This window comes from Pipistrellus kuhlii, unplaced genomic scaffold (genome assembly GCF_014108245.1).
Source record: "Pipistrellus kuhlii isolate mPipKuh1 unplaced genomic scaffold, mPipKuh1.p scaffold_m20_p_8, whole genome shotgun sequence".
NCBI lineage: Eukaryota > Metazoa > Chordata > Mammalia > Chiroptera > Vespertilionidae > Pipistrellus > Pipistrellus kuhlii.
Genome location: NW_023425584.1, coordinates 33,797,525 through 33,812,354, shown reverse-complemented (window position 1 = coordinate 33,812,354; position 14,830 = coordinate 33,797,525). Strand labels below are relative to the sequence as shown.

Sequence of the window (14,830 nt, the reverse complement as noted above, 5' to 3'; positions counted from 1 at the left end):
ACAAGAAGGCTAAATATCTGTAGAATAAATTCCTAGAAGTATATTGCTGAATGAAGAGTGTGTTGTATATTTATGATTTTAGAGGTTATTTCAATTTTTTTTCTAAACTAGAATATTGCATCCATTATATTCCATCCGAGTACCTGTTTCCCCACAGTAATGTTTTATAAAATATTTTAATTTTTACCTAGTATAGGTAAAAAAAGTATATATAGTATCTATAAAACTGTTTTGATTTGCATTTCCAAAGTGAAATTGAGCATCTTTTCATATACTTATGAGCCCCTTGGCTATGGTTTTCTAGGATGTGTCTTAACATGTCTTTTCCTATGAGAAGAGACTAAATATTGTTTTGTTAATTGATTTGTAAAAGGTCTTTATATATAGTCATGCACCACTTAACATCACATTCTGAGAAATGCATTTTTAGGAGATCTCGTGTGAAAATCATAGAGTACCGTATACTTACACAAACCTAGTCTTATACACCTTAGGCTATATAGTATAGCTTATTGCTCCTAGGCTATAAACTTGTACAGCATGCTACTGTATAAAACACCACAAGACTAATCAAGAATAAGAGAAAATAATGCAATCAAGATATATGGTAAGCATGATGTATGAGGTTACTGCTGTTGTAACCTGGCATACTGTTTTATAGCAAACTTTTTTGGTAAGTAGAAGGAATCCTATATAATAAAGACGGAATATGCTAATTGACCTTCACTATGTCACAAAGATGGCTTCACCCACAGCTGAGGCCAAGTTCCCATAAGGAGCCTTAATGAGCAATCAGCAGGTACCTGAGGCAATACCCTTCCCTCTCCCGCCCCGAGGGGTTTGACGGGCCTCAGGCCATGCCCTCCACCTGGCAGGGCTTGATAGGGGACCTCAGGCCTCATCCCCCGCCCTGGTGTCAGAGTGGGGGACCTTAGGCAGCCCCCCCACCCCCACCCCGCCCCAGTGCCAGGTCAGGGAACCTGAACCCAAAACCTAGGTATGTGTCCTGACCAGGAATCAAACCTGAAACCTTTTTTGTGTGTGAGACAATGATCCCAACTCACTGAGCCACCCAACTAGTGGCCCAATGCATAGATTTGTGCACATTGAAAAGAAATTAATTAGAAGAAATATTTTAATATCGCTCCTCACCCTTTATAATAGAAGTGTCAGGTTGGTCATGTAGCCTTTCACACACATCAGTGAGTTCTTTATATGTATTGTGCATACATGAGTCATGTTTATTTTTAAATTGCCAGTGCACATCATGTGTACCAACCCGACAGTCACTTAGCTTTTATATACATAGATAGTATGTACTATGCTTTTTTTTTTTTTTTTAATATATTTTATTGATTTTTTTACAGAGAGGAAGGTAGAGGGGATAGAGAGTTAGAAACATCGATGAGAGAGAGACATCGATCAGCTGCCTCCTGAACACCCCCTACTGGGGATGTGCCCGAAACCAAAGTATATGCCCTTGAGCGGAACCGAACCTGGGACATTTCAGTCCACAGGCCGACACACTATTCACTGAGCCAAAACGATTTTGGCTGTACTATGCTTTTTTTAATTTTTATTTTATTTATTTATTTTTTTTTATGACTGGCAGCAGTGTAGATTTGTTTACACCAGCATCATCAAAACATGTAATATGTTGCGTATGATGTTACATTGGCTATGATGTCACTCAGTGATAGGAATTTTTCAGCTCCATTATAATCTTATGAGACCACTGTAATATATGCAGTATGTTGTTGAGTTAAATGTCTTTGTGCAATGTATGACTATAAGAGGAAAATTAGCCCTTTGTCTGACAAATATGTTGCTTACTTTCTCCAAGTTGTTCTCTTGCTTTTTGAAGTACTGATTAAAAAAATTTGCACTGAGTTAAAACATTATTATTTTTTAAACTTTCTTTTCTTTGGTTTTGTTAATCCTCATCCAAGGATATTCTTTCTATTGATTTTTAGAGAGGGAGGGTGTGGGAGAGAGATAGAGAGAAACATTGATGTGAGAGAAACATATGGATTGGTTGTCTCTTGATTAGGCATAATCAGGGATTGAACCTGCAACCTAGCTATGTGCCCTTGGTTGGGAATTGAACCCGCAACCCTTTAGTGCATGGGCTGACATTCTAGCCATTGAGCAATACCAGCCAGGGTGATTTTTAAACTTTCAATCAAGCCTTTTCTGAACTTGGGTGCATGCTTACTACTATTTTGCAGATAGTCCACATTTTACATGAGCATGTGTATGACAGATAATGTCAATATGTTAAATATTTTTTATTTTTGTGATATTTATTGATTACAGATCTACATTTTTTTTGGTACTGTAAAGGATCTTTTTTTTATTTTAATTGATTTTAGAGAGAGAAGAAGGGAGAGAAAAACATTGATATTAAAGAGAAACTTTGATTGGTTGCCTCCTGAGTGCACCCCACCCAGGTATTGAACCCCAAACCAGAAATCAAACCTGAAACCTTTTTTGTGTGTGAGACCGTGATCCCAACTCACCTAGCCACCCAGCCATGGCAGTACTATACAGGATCTTTTACTGATGTTTTCTGTGAATGTTTACAACCCTTGATTCTTCAGAACCTCAGCAGCCTCCAAGCTGTAGAAGAAATGGAAAGAGTACCACTTTTTATGGTAGCCATCTGATCATATTTCTTTGTTTTGAAATAGGAACCACAGGAGGAAAATGGATTGCAGAAAATGAAGACAAAACAGTTGAATAGAGCAAAGTGTTTGGCTAAAAGAAAAATTGCACGTATGTTTTTGTTTTTGTGTTAAGAATTGATTAGAAATTATAAGTCATAGTGTTGTACCAAAAAAAGGAGAAAGTCTTTATTTTTCCATTGTTCCAAATGTTCTCTTTCAGCCATTTTAAGTACTCACAAATTATACAAGTTTTCTTGATAGTATATACTATCTAGTTTTGTTTCTGGATTATTAATAGTCTGTTTGCATGTCTCAGTGGGAGGTTAACCTGAATGTTGGGAGATGTTAATTATTGTAAATTATAACCAACATAATCAGCTTCACACAGATTTTGTACTTCTCTTGTTTAGCTTAGCAGAATCATTTGATAAGGTAATATTTAATGCTGATAAGGTTGAAACTTGCTGACATTTTCCTTAAGGGAGCATGCTCCCAGGTGTGATTATAATTTTTTTCTTTTTCTTTTTCTGGTTGAGTTTTTATCTAGTAGAGAGGTAAGGTAAAACGTTTTAGTAAACAGCAGTGTTTATTGAACTTTAGTCTTAGAACATTTGAAAATAACAGATAGTAACTAGTAAATGAGAGTGTCCTTTTAATTCTGATTTAATTCTGAGTGGTTAAAGTAAATTTTTAATGGTGGCTTTGTCAAGTTATGTGGCTCTGTGTTGCCAGTGAAATATACATAAAATGATTGAGTTCAATAATTGAAATTGAAGTTTTGAGTTTCTTTAAATAATATATAATAACACATAATTTAACTATGATTATTATTTTAAATATATTTTTATTGATTTCAGAGAGAAAGGGAGAGAAATATAAAAATATCAATGATGAGAGAAAATTATTGATTGGTTGCCTCCTACATGCCACCCCCAACTGGTTGTTCTAGTTTTGGCCAGCGAGAACCTTTTTACTCTGGCTCGTAAAAGTTTTTTGATATGACCCTGGTAGTATTTTATAGCTTCCTTGTTCACAGATATGACAGATACTTCAGCTCATCTTCTACATTTCTAGCTACAGACTTTGAATCACCCATTTCTACCCCAGTTGCTTTTAATAGGAAATGATGTTTGGAGATCACATTCTCGTCACTTTGGAAAGTCTTTTCTAATGGGTAAATGGTCCCATCAAGAGGATTCTAATTGAGTAAATTATTCTGGTTAAATGTCAAGCATAAAGCAGTGTGATTGGTAGGTAGCAAAAAGTCCTGGAAGCCTGTTCCTCTGTTTATTCATTCACCAAAAATTTGAGTATCTACCAGTTGCTAGGTATTCTTTTTTGTACAGAGGTGGACAAAAGTAGATTAATAATAAAAAATAATACAATAATAGTAAGTAAGTAATACAAGAATAAACTGTTTCACGTACTCACAACTATAAACCTTTTGCCTACCCTTGTATGCTGGAGATATAACAGTGAACAAAATAGGCAAAAACTGCCTTCATGGGAGCTCACAGTCTAGTTAATTCAGAATTCTTGTAACTTCTGCTGCTGACCTTGGCCAATATCTTACTTTTGGGGACTTTCCTCATTTATAAGATTATAAAATTGTATTACATGGTCTGTAGTGTTTTCACTTGAAAAGTTTAATAATTCTATTCTTTGCCTCCATGCTTATTCATTGTTTGTGGTATCCCTCCCCTCTTTTTCCCTGCCCTTCTACAGAAATGACAGAAGAAGAACAGTTTGCTCTGGCTCTCAAAATGAGTGAGCAGGAAGCTAGGGAAGTGAACAGCCAGGAGGAGGAAGAAGAGGAGCTCTTGAGGAAAGCCATTGCAGAAAGCCTAAATGTAAGCATGCTATGCTGAAAAAGTTTGTGAGGATTGATAAGCGATACTTTTTCATCTACAGTGTTATGGTTGCATTAGATACTAGCTGTAGTAGTGCATAGGATTTTCAAGTAATAAATATTCCCACAAATTTTAAAGTCCATGTTGAATTGTTGATAAACCTAATTTGAAGTGTTTTGCTAATTCTATATGAAAGAGTTTTCTTCCATCTGACAGATTTTCAGTCCATGGCTTAGGAGAACCAAAGTGGTTGGCAGCTCCTGAAAAGAATTACCTATTAACAAGGAACCAAAAGTACTTACCTCCCCTGTTTTGTGGAGAGAACAAAGAGAATGAGAGCTAGCTGTGGGTTACAGAGAGAAAGAATGGGTAGTTTTAAAATGTTTCAAATATTATTAAATTGTGATTTGAATAAGTGTAATTGAAATTGGATATGTACCAGTGGCAGGTCCTGAGCCATTTATGCCATCTACTTCTCTATATTAGGAAAGGGTTTAGGACCTAGGATAGTACTTTGCACATAGTAAGCATTCAGTATGAATTGTGGAATTCATTTGAATTGTGCATCTACATTTTAAAAAGGAGACTCTGTTAGCGACAGTGGCCTCCCCTTTTTGTTGTTGCTGTGACCCTTCATGTGTAGCCATTTTAATAATAAACTTGGTCTGGTTTGGGATTCCTTGTTTCAGAGCTGCCGGCCTTCTGATGCTCCTGCTACCAGATCTCAAGCTCTGGCCGTTGGGCCATCTTCACAATCCCACCAAGAGAAAACCAGAGACTCTGCGACCACTGAAGGCATGTCTCCCTGTTCTGCTCCTTGTACTCATCAAATATAACCATATTACAGGGATCTCATACTGAAAGTAGATATACTGAAATTCCCTAAATTTCTTTGGTGGTATTAAAGAGGTTAAATCAGAAAGTAGTTGAGATCTCACTAATATCTAGCATACTTTTATCTCCAAGGAAAAGCCAACAGTTGGTTAAACCCAAGGAAAAGCCAACGGTTGATTAAACCCAAAGAAGAGCCTCTTTTACCCACATTATGTAGTTCTTGGTAAGTGAGAACTTACCAAGCCCTCTTAATTAAAAACAGTTTGTCCTTAGCCCTACTTTTTCTCAAATACCTACAGGCATATGGCAGCTGGTACCTCCATCACTGTTTAAAGGCTCACATGTCAGTCAGGGAAACGAGGCTGAGAAAAGAGAGGAGCCTTGGGACCACACTGAAAACACTGAAGAGGAGCCGGTCTCTGGCAGCTCAGGAAGCTGGGACCAGTCAAGCCAGCCAGTGGTTGAGAATGAGAACGTTAAATGTTTTGACAGATGCACTGGCCACTTGGCTGAGCACACACAGTGTGGGAAGCCACAGGAAAGTACTGGGAGAGGATGTGATTTTCACGAAGCTGCCCAGGGTAGGGGGGACATATCTAGGCACTTTCTGCCTGCCTCAGCAGATGCCAAAGGTATCCAGAACAGTGGGGGCACTGTGCACTACTTCTGGGGTATTCCATTTTGCCCAGCTGGAATAGACCCTAACCAATATACCAAGGTCATTCTCTGCCAGTTGGAGGTTTATCAAAAGAGCCTGAAAATGGCTCAGAGGCAGCTCTTAAAAAAAAAAGGATTTGGGGAACCAGTGTTACCTAGACCTCCTTCTCTGATCCAGAATGAATGTGGCCAAGGAAATCAGGCTAGTGAAAAAAATGAAGGCATCTCAGAAGATATGGCAGATGAAGACAAAGAGGAGGAGAGGCAAGAGTCTAGGGCATCTGTCTGGCACTCAGAAACCAAGGATTTCCAAGAAAGTCCAATTAAAAGCTTGAAAGAGAAACTTTTGTTGAAGGAAGAATCAGCAACCAGTCATGGTCAGGTAAGGGTCAGTGATACTATGATTAAGGATGATTTATTCACAGTTTAAATAAAGATTTTAGCTATGCTTTTTGTGTTTTCCCCCTTTATTTTTTTTTCTCTTTCCCCCCTCTTTTATTTTTAAAAAAATATATTTTATTGATTTTTTACAGAGAGGGAGAGGGATAGAGAGCTAGAAACATCGATGAGAGAGAGACATCGATCAGCTGCCGCCTGCACCCCCCCCCACCGGGGATGTGCCCGCAACCAATGTACATGCCCTTGACCGGAATTGAACCTGGGACCCCTCAGCCCGAAGACCAACGCTCCATCCACTGAGCCAAACCGGTCTCGGCATCCCCTCTTTACTTTTAATGAAACACATGCCCATTATAGGAAATTAGGAAACGACAAAAGAGTGTAAAGAAGAAAAAGTTATCCATAATCCCAGCACCTAGAGGCAATCATCATTTCTGTGCATACAAAAATATCTTTTCTGTTTATTTTTTCAACAAAATGGAAATCCTTCTGTATAAACTTTGTTCCTTTTCCTTCCCCACTTAATAGTTTATCTTAGGTCTTTTATTTATTAACTATACTGAAAAACATTTTATAATATGAATGGACCATAATTTATTTTTTGTGTTTTAAAATTTACATTATTTTTAAAAAGTTTAGTTTTTGAATGGGTAACAGTGTTCACATGGCTCAAAATTTAAAAAGATAAAAATAAACTGTCTTCTGTCCCTATCCCCAGCCAACCAGTTTCCTCCCTGGATCAACCTTTATGACTTATTGTTGTAGAAATAATTGGTGGGTCAAAAAAAAAAATATATATATGTATTTACAGTTTTGTTAGCTATTGTAAAATTGCTTATTGATAGGGGTTGTATAAATTTACACTCACTGCAATGTATGAGTACAAACTTCCCCATATTCATACCAATACAGTATTATCAGACCTCTTGATCTTTGTTAATCTGAGAGATGAAAAATATTATCTCAATGCAGTTGTAATTTTTATTTTTCTTACTATGTGTGTAGTTGAGACTCATTTGAATTTCCTTTTCTTTTTTCTTTTTGACCATTTTTTTCCTTAGTGGTTTGTAGGCACTCTTTATGTATTAGGATCACATGAAGTACATGTAATTTTACAGTTTATTCCTCCTCACACCCCATTATGGTCGATTTCCAAGTTTGCTTGTGGTAATTTTTAATAATTTACTGAAAACGATCCCTTGTTTGGGGATGTTTCGGTTGCCTTTTTAGTTTTTTTCTGACATACCTAGATTGTATAAAACCTTATATTCAGTTTTGTTCTCTGAATATTATAAAAGCAGTTATATGATTTTTTTATACACTATAAATAGAAAGAGTATTTTGTTTTATGACTATACTGTTCCTTGTTGCTACTTCTTTTTTCTTTTTTCTTTTTTTAATATATTTTATTGATTTTGTTCAGAGAGGAAGGGAGAGAGACAGAGAGTCAGAAACATCGATGAGAGAGAGTCATCGATCAGCTGCCTCTTGCACACCCCCTACTAGGGATATGCCCGCAACCAAGGTACATGCCCCCGACCGGAATCGAACCCGGGACCCTGAGCCGATGCTCTATCCATTGAGCCAAACTGGTCCCGGCCCTTGTTGCTATTTCTGTTTTCAGTTTTGTTTTGCTGTTACCCTTTTTGCTCTGTCTCTTATGATAAGGGTTCTAGAAATGATCGCTATGAGAAATTTCATAGCCCAGTGCACAGAGTATGGACTTGAAGTTTGAATTTTTACTTTTTTGTTTTAGTAACTGTGTACCTTTGAGCAAACCACTTAACCCTCTGAATCTGTTTTTTACATCTGTAACATGGGAATAGCAAGTCAGTAGTTTAATGATTTAAGTGAATTGTCTAGCCAAAGCCAGTTTGGCTCAATGGTAGAACTTCGGTCTGCGGACTGAAAGGTCCCAGGTTCTATTCCCGTCAAGGGCATGTGCCTTGGTTGCGGGCACATCCCCGGTAGGGGGTGTGCAAGAGGCAGCCGGTCGATGTTTCTCTCATCGGACGTTTCTAGCTCTCTATCTTTCTCCCTTTCTCTTTGTTAAAAATCAATAAAATAAAATAAAAAATCAATAAAATATATTAAAAAAAATAAAAAAAATAAAGTGAATTGTCTAAAGTACCTAGTATATTCGGTAAATGGTAGTTCTCTCTAAGGGACTAGAGGGTCATTCACTGAGACTACCTTCTGGGAATCATTATTGCCTAGCATTCTCTTCATCCTCATTATGGGAAAATTGCTGTATGTGAAGAAAAAGCATTTTTTCCTAACAGTACTCCTAGTGATTTGACTCTTTTTCAAATGAAAGGTAATGTTTATAATAACATGTTTTGTTTTTAGTTTTTTTGCAATGTAGAGATGTTTCCCCTTAAAACAATAAACTAACTCTGCAATGATTTATTGTAACTCAAGTTGTTAGCTTGAAAGATTTTAGGGGCCAGAGTTCTAGAGCATAGACTTGTCAAGTTCTAAGTTTGAAACAGTGTCTTTGGAATAGCATGGACGTGGTCAGACTTTAGTGGGTAGCCTTAATAGATTGAAGTTCTTTTACTTCATGAACAGGCCTCAAAATACTACAAATATTAATTGATACTATTTGGTTATAACAAGTAAAATCAAGCTATCTTAATTAAGAAGAAGACTTTATCATAAGGAAACATGGTACCTCATAAATTTTAAAAGAGGATCGTAACCAGTCTGGAGAAGATACTGAGTCTAGAAAATCATCTAATTTTATGTATCTCAATGCTATATTGTATCTACTTCATTCTCCCCCGTCCCCCACAGACTGTCTTCCTTTTCTTCTATCTTTCACATGGTAGATGGAAAATACTGATCCTACATAGCTCTCAAACTTAAATACAGATTACAGGAGATTTACTTTCTCCCAGTTCAATTTCATATTTCTAAGAAAGGAACTTATGGCCCATTTGACGTTAATAGCTCTCACCAGAACAGTTGGCTGTGGCCTGAAGTGGGTATGTGTCACATTGAACAAATGGCTATGATGCTATAATGCAGTGGTTGGGGTGAGGGGCAGTCTTCAGTGAAAAGAGACCAGGTAGACAATCTAGTGAGTGTCCAGTGCAGTCATTAACATTAATTTTAGAGATCATTTAGAACTATTGAAAAATGTTCAAAAATTTTTAGAATAAGGCTGAAAGCCTCCATAATCCTATCATCTAGTGATGTATTCCTTCTTCTTTTCTGTATAATTTTTGTGTTTTAAAGTTAACATGTAAACATTTTCTTATGTTAAAATGATAGATTTCCATTTTTAATGATTAACATTCTGGCTTATGAATTTTTATTTATTTTTAAAAATATATTTTATTGATTTTTTACAGAGAGGAAGGGAGAGGGATAGAGAGAAACATTGGTGAAAGAGAAACATCAATCAGCTGCCTCCTGCACACCCCCTACTGGGGATGTGCTCGCAACCAAGGTATATGCCCTTGACTGGAATCATCAAACCTGGGACCTTTCAGTTTGCAGGCTGACACTATCTACTGAGCCAAATTGGTTTCGGCTGGCTTATGAATTTTTAAACTATTTTTCTATTGCTGGATATTTTGATTGTGATAAACATCTTTCTAAATATAATATAAATATTTTCTTTACTTAAAATTAGTGTCTTTAGGGATAGGGAACCAGAAAAATGTTGGATTAAAGAGTTATAAATAAAAAGGTTTGTTATTTGTTACCAGATTGCTTTTCAGAAAGTCTGCTCAAATTTATACTCCCTCCATCCAGCTGTGTATCAGAATACCTACTTCACTGCAGCCTTGCCAACATAGAATAGTATCTTTAAGAAATAAACAACAATAAACTTACTAATTATATAGGCAAATAATGAAAGTGTTAAATAATTTCACCTCTTGTCTTGGTCTTTGGCTTTTAGGAACTGTGGTAGAAAGAATTTATATTTTTGTTAAATATTTTCTATTGATTTTTATTTTGCTGGAGTTGTTCACATTTGAGACTACTTGGTTGATAGAGATAGCAAAATAGTCCCAGAAATAGGGATTCAGAAAAATATTCACCCTGAGGCAGATTGCTTACTCTATATGAAGGCTATAAAAGCTTTAAAATCAGATGTTAACTGGTTTCTGACATCACTGAGATAATTGGGAAATTGTTAATGAAGATGGAGTGATTATTTTGATAACTGTTCAGCAGGGAAGTAGAGGGTAGTATATTAATGTGTTCATTATTTTTCAATGTCTGATTTTAATTTTTTCAGTTCAGAGACTGGAATTTGTTTTCCAAAAATGATCACATTGTATGTGGGTATGAGAACTGACTTGACTAACCAAACTTCTATTTGACATGAGCACCAAATGACAGTTTGTTAATTTATTATGGAAGAGAGACATTTTTAGTGACTGGAATTCTCAGGTCTATCATCTATTGTATCTCTTTCTAGGATGAGGTATATGGAAACCTGAAATAGTAATCAGAAAATGGAAATTTTAAGAGATGATTCAACTAGTCTAGGGAAAGACTTGATATACTACCAGTGCCTGACAACAGAGGATATTTTTATGGTGACCAGATGATATGTCCATTCACTTTCACTTCTCAGGCCATGGTGTTAATGGCACTGCTTGAATCTAGATCTTTGAATCTTTCTTTTGTAAATATTTTGGTAAACTATCCTTTTCCCATTAACTTATTTCTTCAGGCAGAGAGCTGTCTTGATTAGACCACAGTTTCCTTAGTTAAAGTTATATTGCTATCATGCTTTCCTGTCCACCTTGATTAAATTTGGGTGTTTTAATTGCATTTTGTTTGCTTATTTTACTGTATTGTTTTCATATTCTGGAAGAGCCTCACTTTACCCCTTTCTTCAAATTATTGCTATTGAGGTATAAGTTTAGAAATTAAAAATGGTTTATTGAAATGAAGACATTCTTGGGATATGATGAAATGAATGGTAAGAAGATCATTTGAGTAAACAATATTAACAGTACTGGTTAGAGCATGGATTTTGGAGTTAGACAGGTCCAAGTTTCATTTTTGACCCAAGTCTGTGATTTTGGGCAAATTACTTAACCTCTCAAATTGCATTTTCCTCATTTCTAAAATAATTAATTTCCTCAGAAGTTTCTTGTTAGGACTAAAGGAGATAATGCATGTTAGTGATTATCATAGGCCTGGCATAAATAGGTGCACAATATATTTAAAAAAAAACTTACTCTGGCAAAGGTAGAGATGCTTTAACCTAAGGCAGAAGTGGAGGTATCTTATAACTTCTAAGTGCTTTGATTGCTTCTGAAGCCCAAGGCTTAGTCAAATCATTCTAAGAAGGTAAAATTCTATTAAATGGACACTAGGTGTCAGTATTAATCCTTTTAAAAAAGCATTTTTTTTAAAATTGCTTTTAGAGAGGAAGGGAGAAAAAGAGAGAGAGAAACATCAATGATGAGAGAGAACCATTGATTGGTTGCCTTTTGCACGTCCCCTACTGAGGGTCAAGTCCACAACCCAGGCATGTGCCCTTGACGGGAATTGAACCCGGGATCCTTAGGTCTACAGACCAATGCTGTATCCACTGAACCAAATCGACTGGGCAATATTTACCTTTTTTGAGGTTTCAGGAATGAAACTGGTTTTTCTCTACTGAACTCAAACAAATATGTGACATATTTATTACAATTGTATTTTAGTACTTCTGACAGCTTTGTTCAACCTTTATTTTTCATAATGGCTACATTTCTGATCACAGCTTTATCTTCCCTTAGACTGAAGGGATTCCTGTTTTTTAGTATATTTCTTCATTTTCCTGGGTAGTAAAGAGATGGCTAAACTTGTTTAGGTTATTTATACCCTGTATGAGACCCTCTAAACTTCAGCCAATAGTTTTACATCTATTGGAAGAAGCCGTACAGTTAGGGACACTTCTTCAGAAACCCACCTAAGTTGGCAATAGCTGCTTTTTCTGTGCTCTTCTGTGCACCTATATTTAATGAGTAGACATTTGCAACAACTACCATTAATCAAAGAAAATAGTCTTTTTCTTATCCAGTATTTGTCTGTTATACTTCATTTAAAAATATATCTTTTATTTTAATTTATTTATTTTGTTAATCCTCACCCAAGGATATTTTTCCATTAATTTTTATAGAGAGTGAAGAGAAAGGGACAGAGAAACATTGATGTGAGAGAAACACATCGATTGATTGTCTCCCACACGAGCGCTGACCAGGTCCTGGGCCGGAGATGAGCACGCGATGAAAGTGACTGCCCTTGACTGGAATTGATCCCAGGACCCTTTAGTCCACAGGCCAACGCTCTATCCACTGAGCCAAATTGGCTAAGGCTATTATATTTCTTAAAAGATATCCTTGTAGCCAGATTCCAAAACCATAGTGGCAGATTTCTAGTAAAAGGAATATTTATAACCTTCCTTTTGGAATGCTCTGTGTTATGTCTGTTGTGTCCAGAGAGACGTTTTTCATGGATTGCAATATTTTTCCCAACTCTCTATTTCCACTGAAAACTGGATTTTTCTCTAAATCTCCTCTTCCCACAACAAAAGCTTTATACGTAACTGCTTTACTGAAATCATAATTTGACTCACCATTATTTATGTCTTGTATTTACAAAGTGCATCACATATCTTGTTTAATTCTCATAGCACTCTGTGAGGCAGTCGTTTTTTAAATATATTGTTATTGATTTCACCAGAGGAAGGGATAGGGAAAGACAGAAACATCAATGATGAGAGAGAATCATTGATCAGCTGCCTCCTGCATGCGCCCTACTGGGGATCAAGCCCGCAACTCAGGCATGTGCCCTTGACCAGAATCAAGCCTGGGACTCTTCAGTCCACAGGCCAGTGCTCTGTCCACTGAGCCAAACCAGCTAGGACTAGGCAATTGTTAATATTATTTTAAGATGAGGAAACAGCCAGGCCAGTGTTGCTCAGTGATTGAGCATCAACCTGTGAACCAGGTGGTCATGTTTTGATTTGATTCCCAGTCAGGGTACATGCCCCAGTTGCAGGCTTGGTTCACAGAAGGGGGCATGCGGGAGGCAGCTGATAAATAATTCTCTTATCATTGATGTTCCTACCTCTTCTTCTTTCTTCTCTGAAATCAGTTAAAAAAAAATAAAATAAAAGGCTAAGTGTCCTTCTGACCATTCGACCAGTAGCTATGACATGTACTGACCACCATGTTCTGCTTTCTGATTTAGCTAACTTTTTCAAGCCCACCGAAGCACCCCAACTTCTCTTTCAAGTAATTGTCAGCAACACAGCAGTAAATATCAATACGACTGGGAATATGATTGACTCTTGAGAAAGGGCAAATAGCGATATTAAAATATTTCTTCTAATTAATTTCCTTTCAATGTGCATGAATCAGTGCACCGGGACACTAGTATATAGATTAAAAGATAAAGAAACTAAGTCAGATGTGACTTACTCAAGATTACAGAGTTAACAGGTGATTCACCCATAATTTAAATTTCAGTCTTTTGTCTCCACAAGATATGTTCCTTTGGCTGACACTTACTGACAATGTAATATGTTATTGTTAACTGCTGAGTGATAATGTTGAACAATGAGGTGTGTGTGTGTGTGTGTGTGTGTGTGTGTGTGTGTATGTTTTATAGGAAGAGAAACTAGTTCATCTGTACCTGTATATTTAGGATGTTATGTATTTCTTTGCAGTCTTCCCAAGGTCTATTTGCTGAGGAAACTTCTGAAGAAGGAAACTCTGACCCTGCCCCACAAAGGTAAGATTATATGTTACGGGTCTGAATTCTCCTCTGTTGATGCCAGAATAAGAGAGCTGAACCACATGAGTAAGACTTGGGGGACAGCTTGCTAGGGATCTTTTAGCTCTTTTATAAGCATAGACTAGGAGAAATCTTTGTTGCCTATATACATCTCATAGAAGCTTAGAATATTTGGTTGAAGAAATCTTAGGGATTTTTTTGTTGTTGGTTTTCTTGTCCAATCCAGCCATCTGGTACAAATCCCATTTACACTGTTTCTGAAAAATGGTTATATCCCTCTACTCTCTTAACTAGCTACACTACCTTCCCAAGCCAATATGAAGGCTCTAAACTGATTTCTTTATGTTCCTTCTAGTCTTCCTCTCCCCTTTGTTTCCTCTGCTTACAAGTATGTTTACTTATCTGCATATCTAAACCATATACATTTTTAAAAAAGTATTTTAAAAAAATATTTTTTTCAGAGAGGAAGGGAGAGGGATAGAAAATTAGAAACATCAATCAGCTGCCTCCTGCACCTCCCCCCTGGGGATGTGCCTGCAACCAAGGTACATGCCCTTGACCGGAATTGAACCTGGGACCTTTCAGTTTGCAGGCCAACACTCTATCCACTGAGCCAAACCGGTTTCGGCTAAAAAGTATTTTTTTTTTAAATTAATTTCAGAGAGGAAG

The 14,830-nt window shown here is 36.7% G+C and overlaps 1 protein-coding gene across 11 annotated transcripts in view; it reads left to right on the top strand.

The window, feature by feature from the left end:
- UIMC1 (ubiquitin interaction motif containing 1) overlaps positions 1-14,830 on the top strand; it is a 70,274-nt gene that overhangs the window by 15,465 nt on the left and 39,979 nt on the right. For 10 of the 11 annotated variants that reach the window (XM_045576782.1, XM_036425263.2, XM_045576783.1 and 7 more), the window contains exons 3-7: positions 2,691-2,775; positions 4,392-4,516; positions 5,206-5,311; positions 5,650-6,389; positions 14,094-14,158. In XM_045576782.1, the coding sequence (XP_045432738.1) occupies positions 2,691-2,775; positions 4,392-4,516; positions 5,206-5,311; positions 5,650-6,389; positions 14,094-14,158 (1,121 nt within the window). The remainder of the gene's footprint in view (positions 1-2,690; positions 2,776-4,391; positions 4,517-5,205; positions 5,312-5,649; positions 6,390-14,093; positions 14,159-14,830) is intronic. The other variant, XM_045576784.1, reaches the window with a different exon arrangement.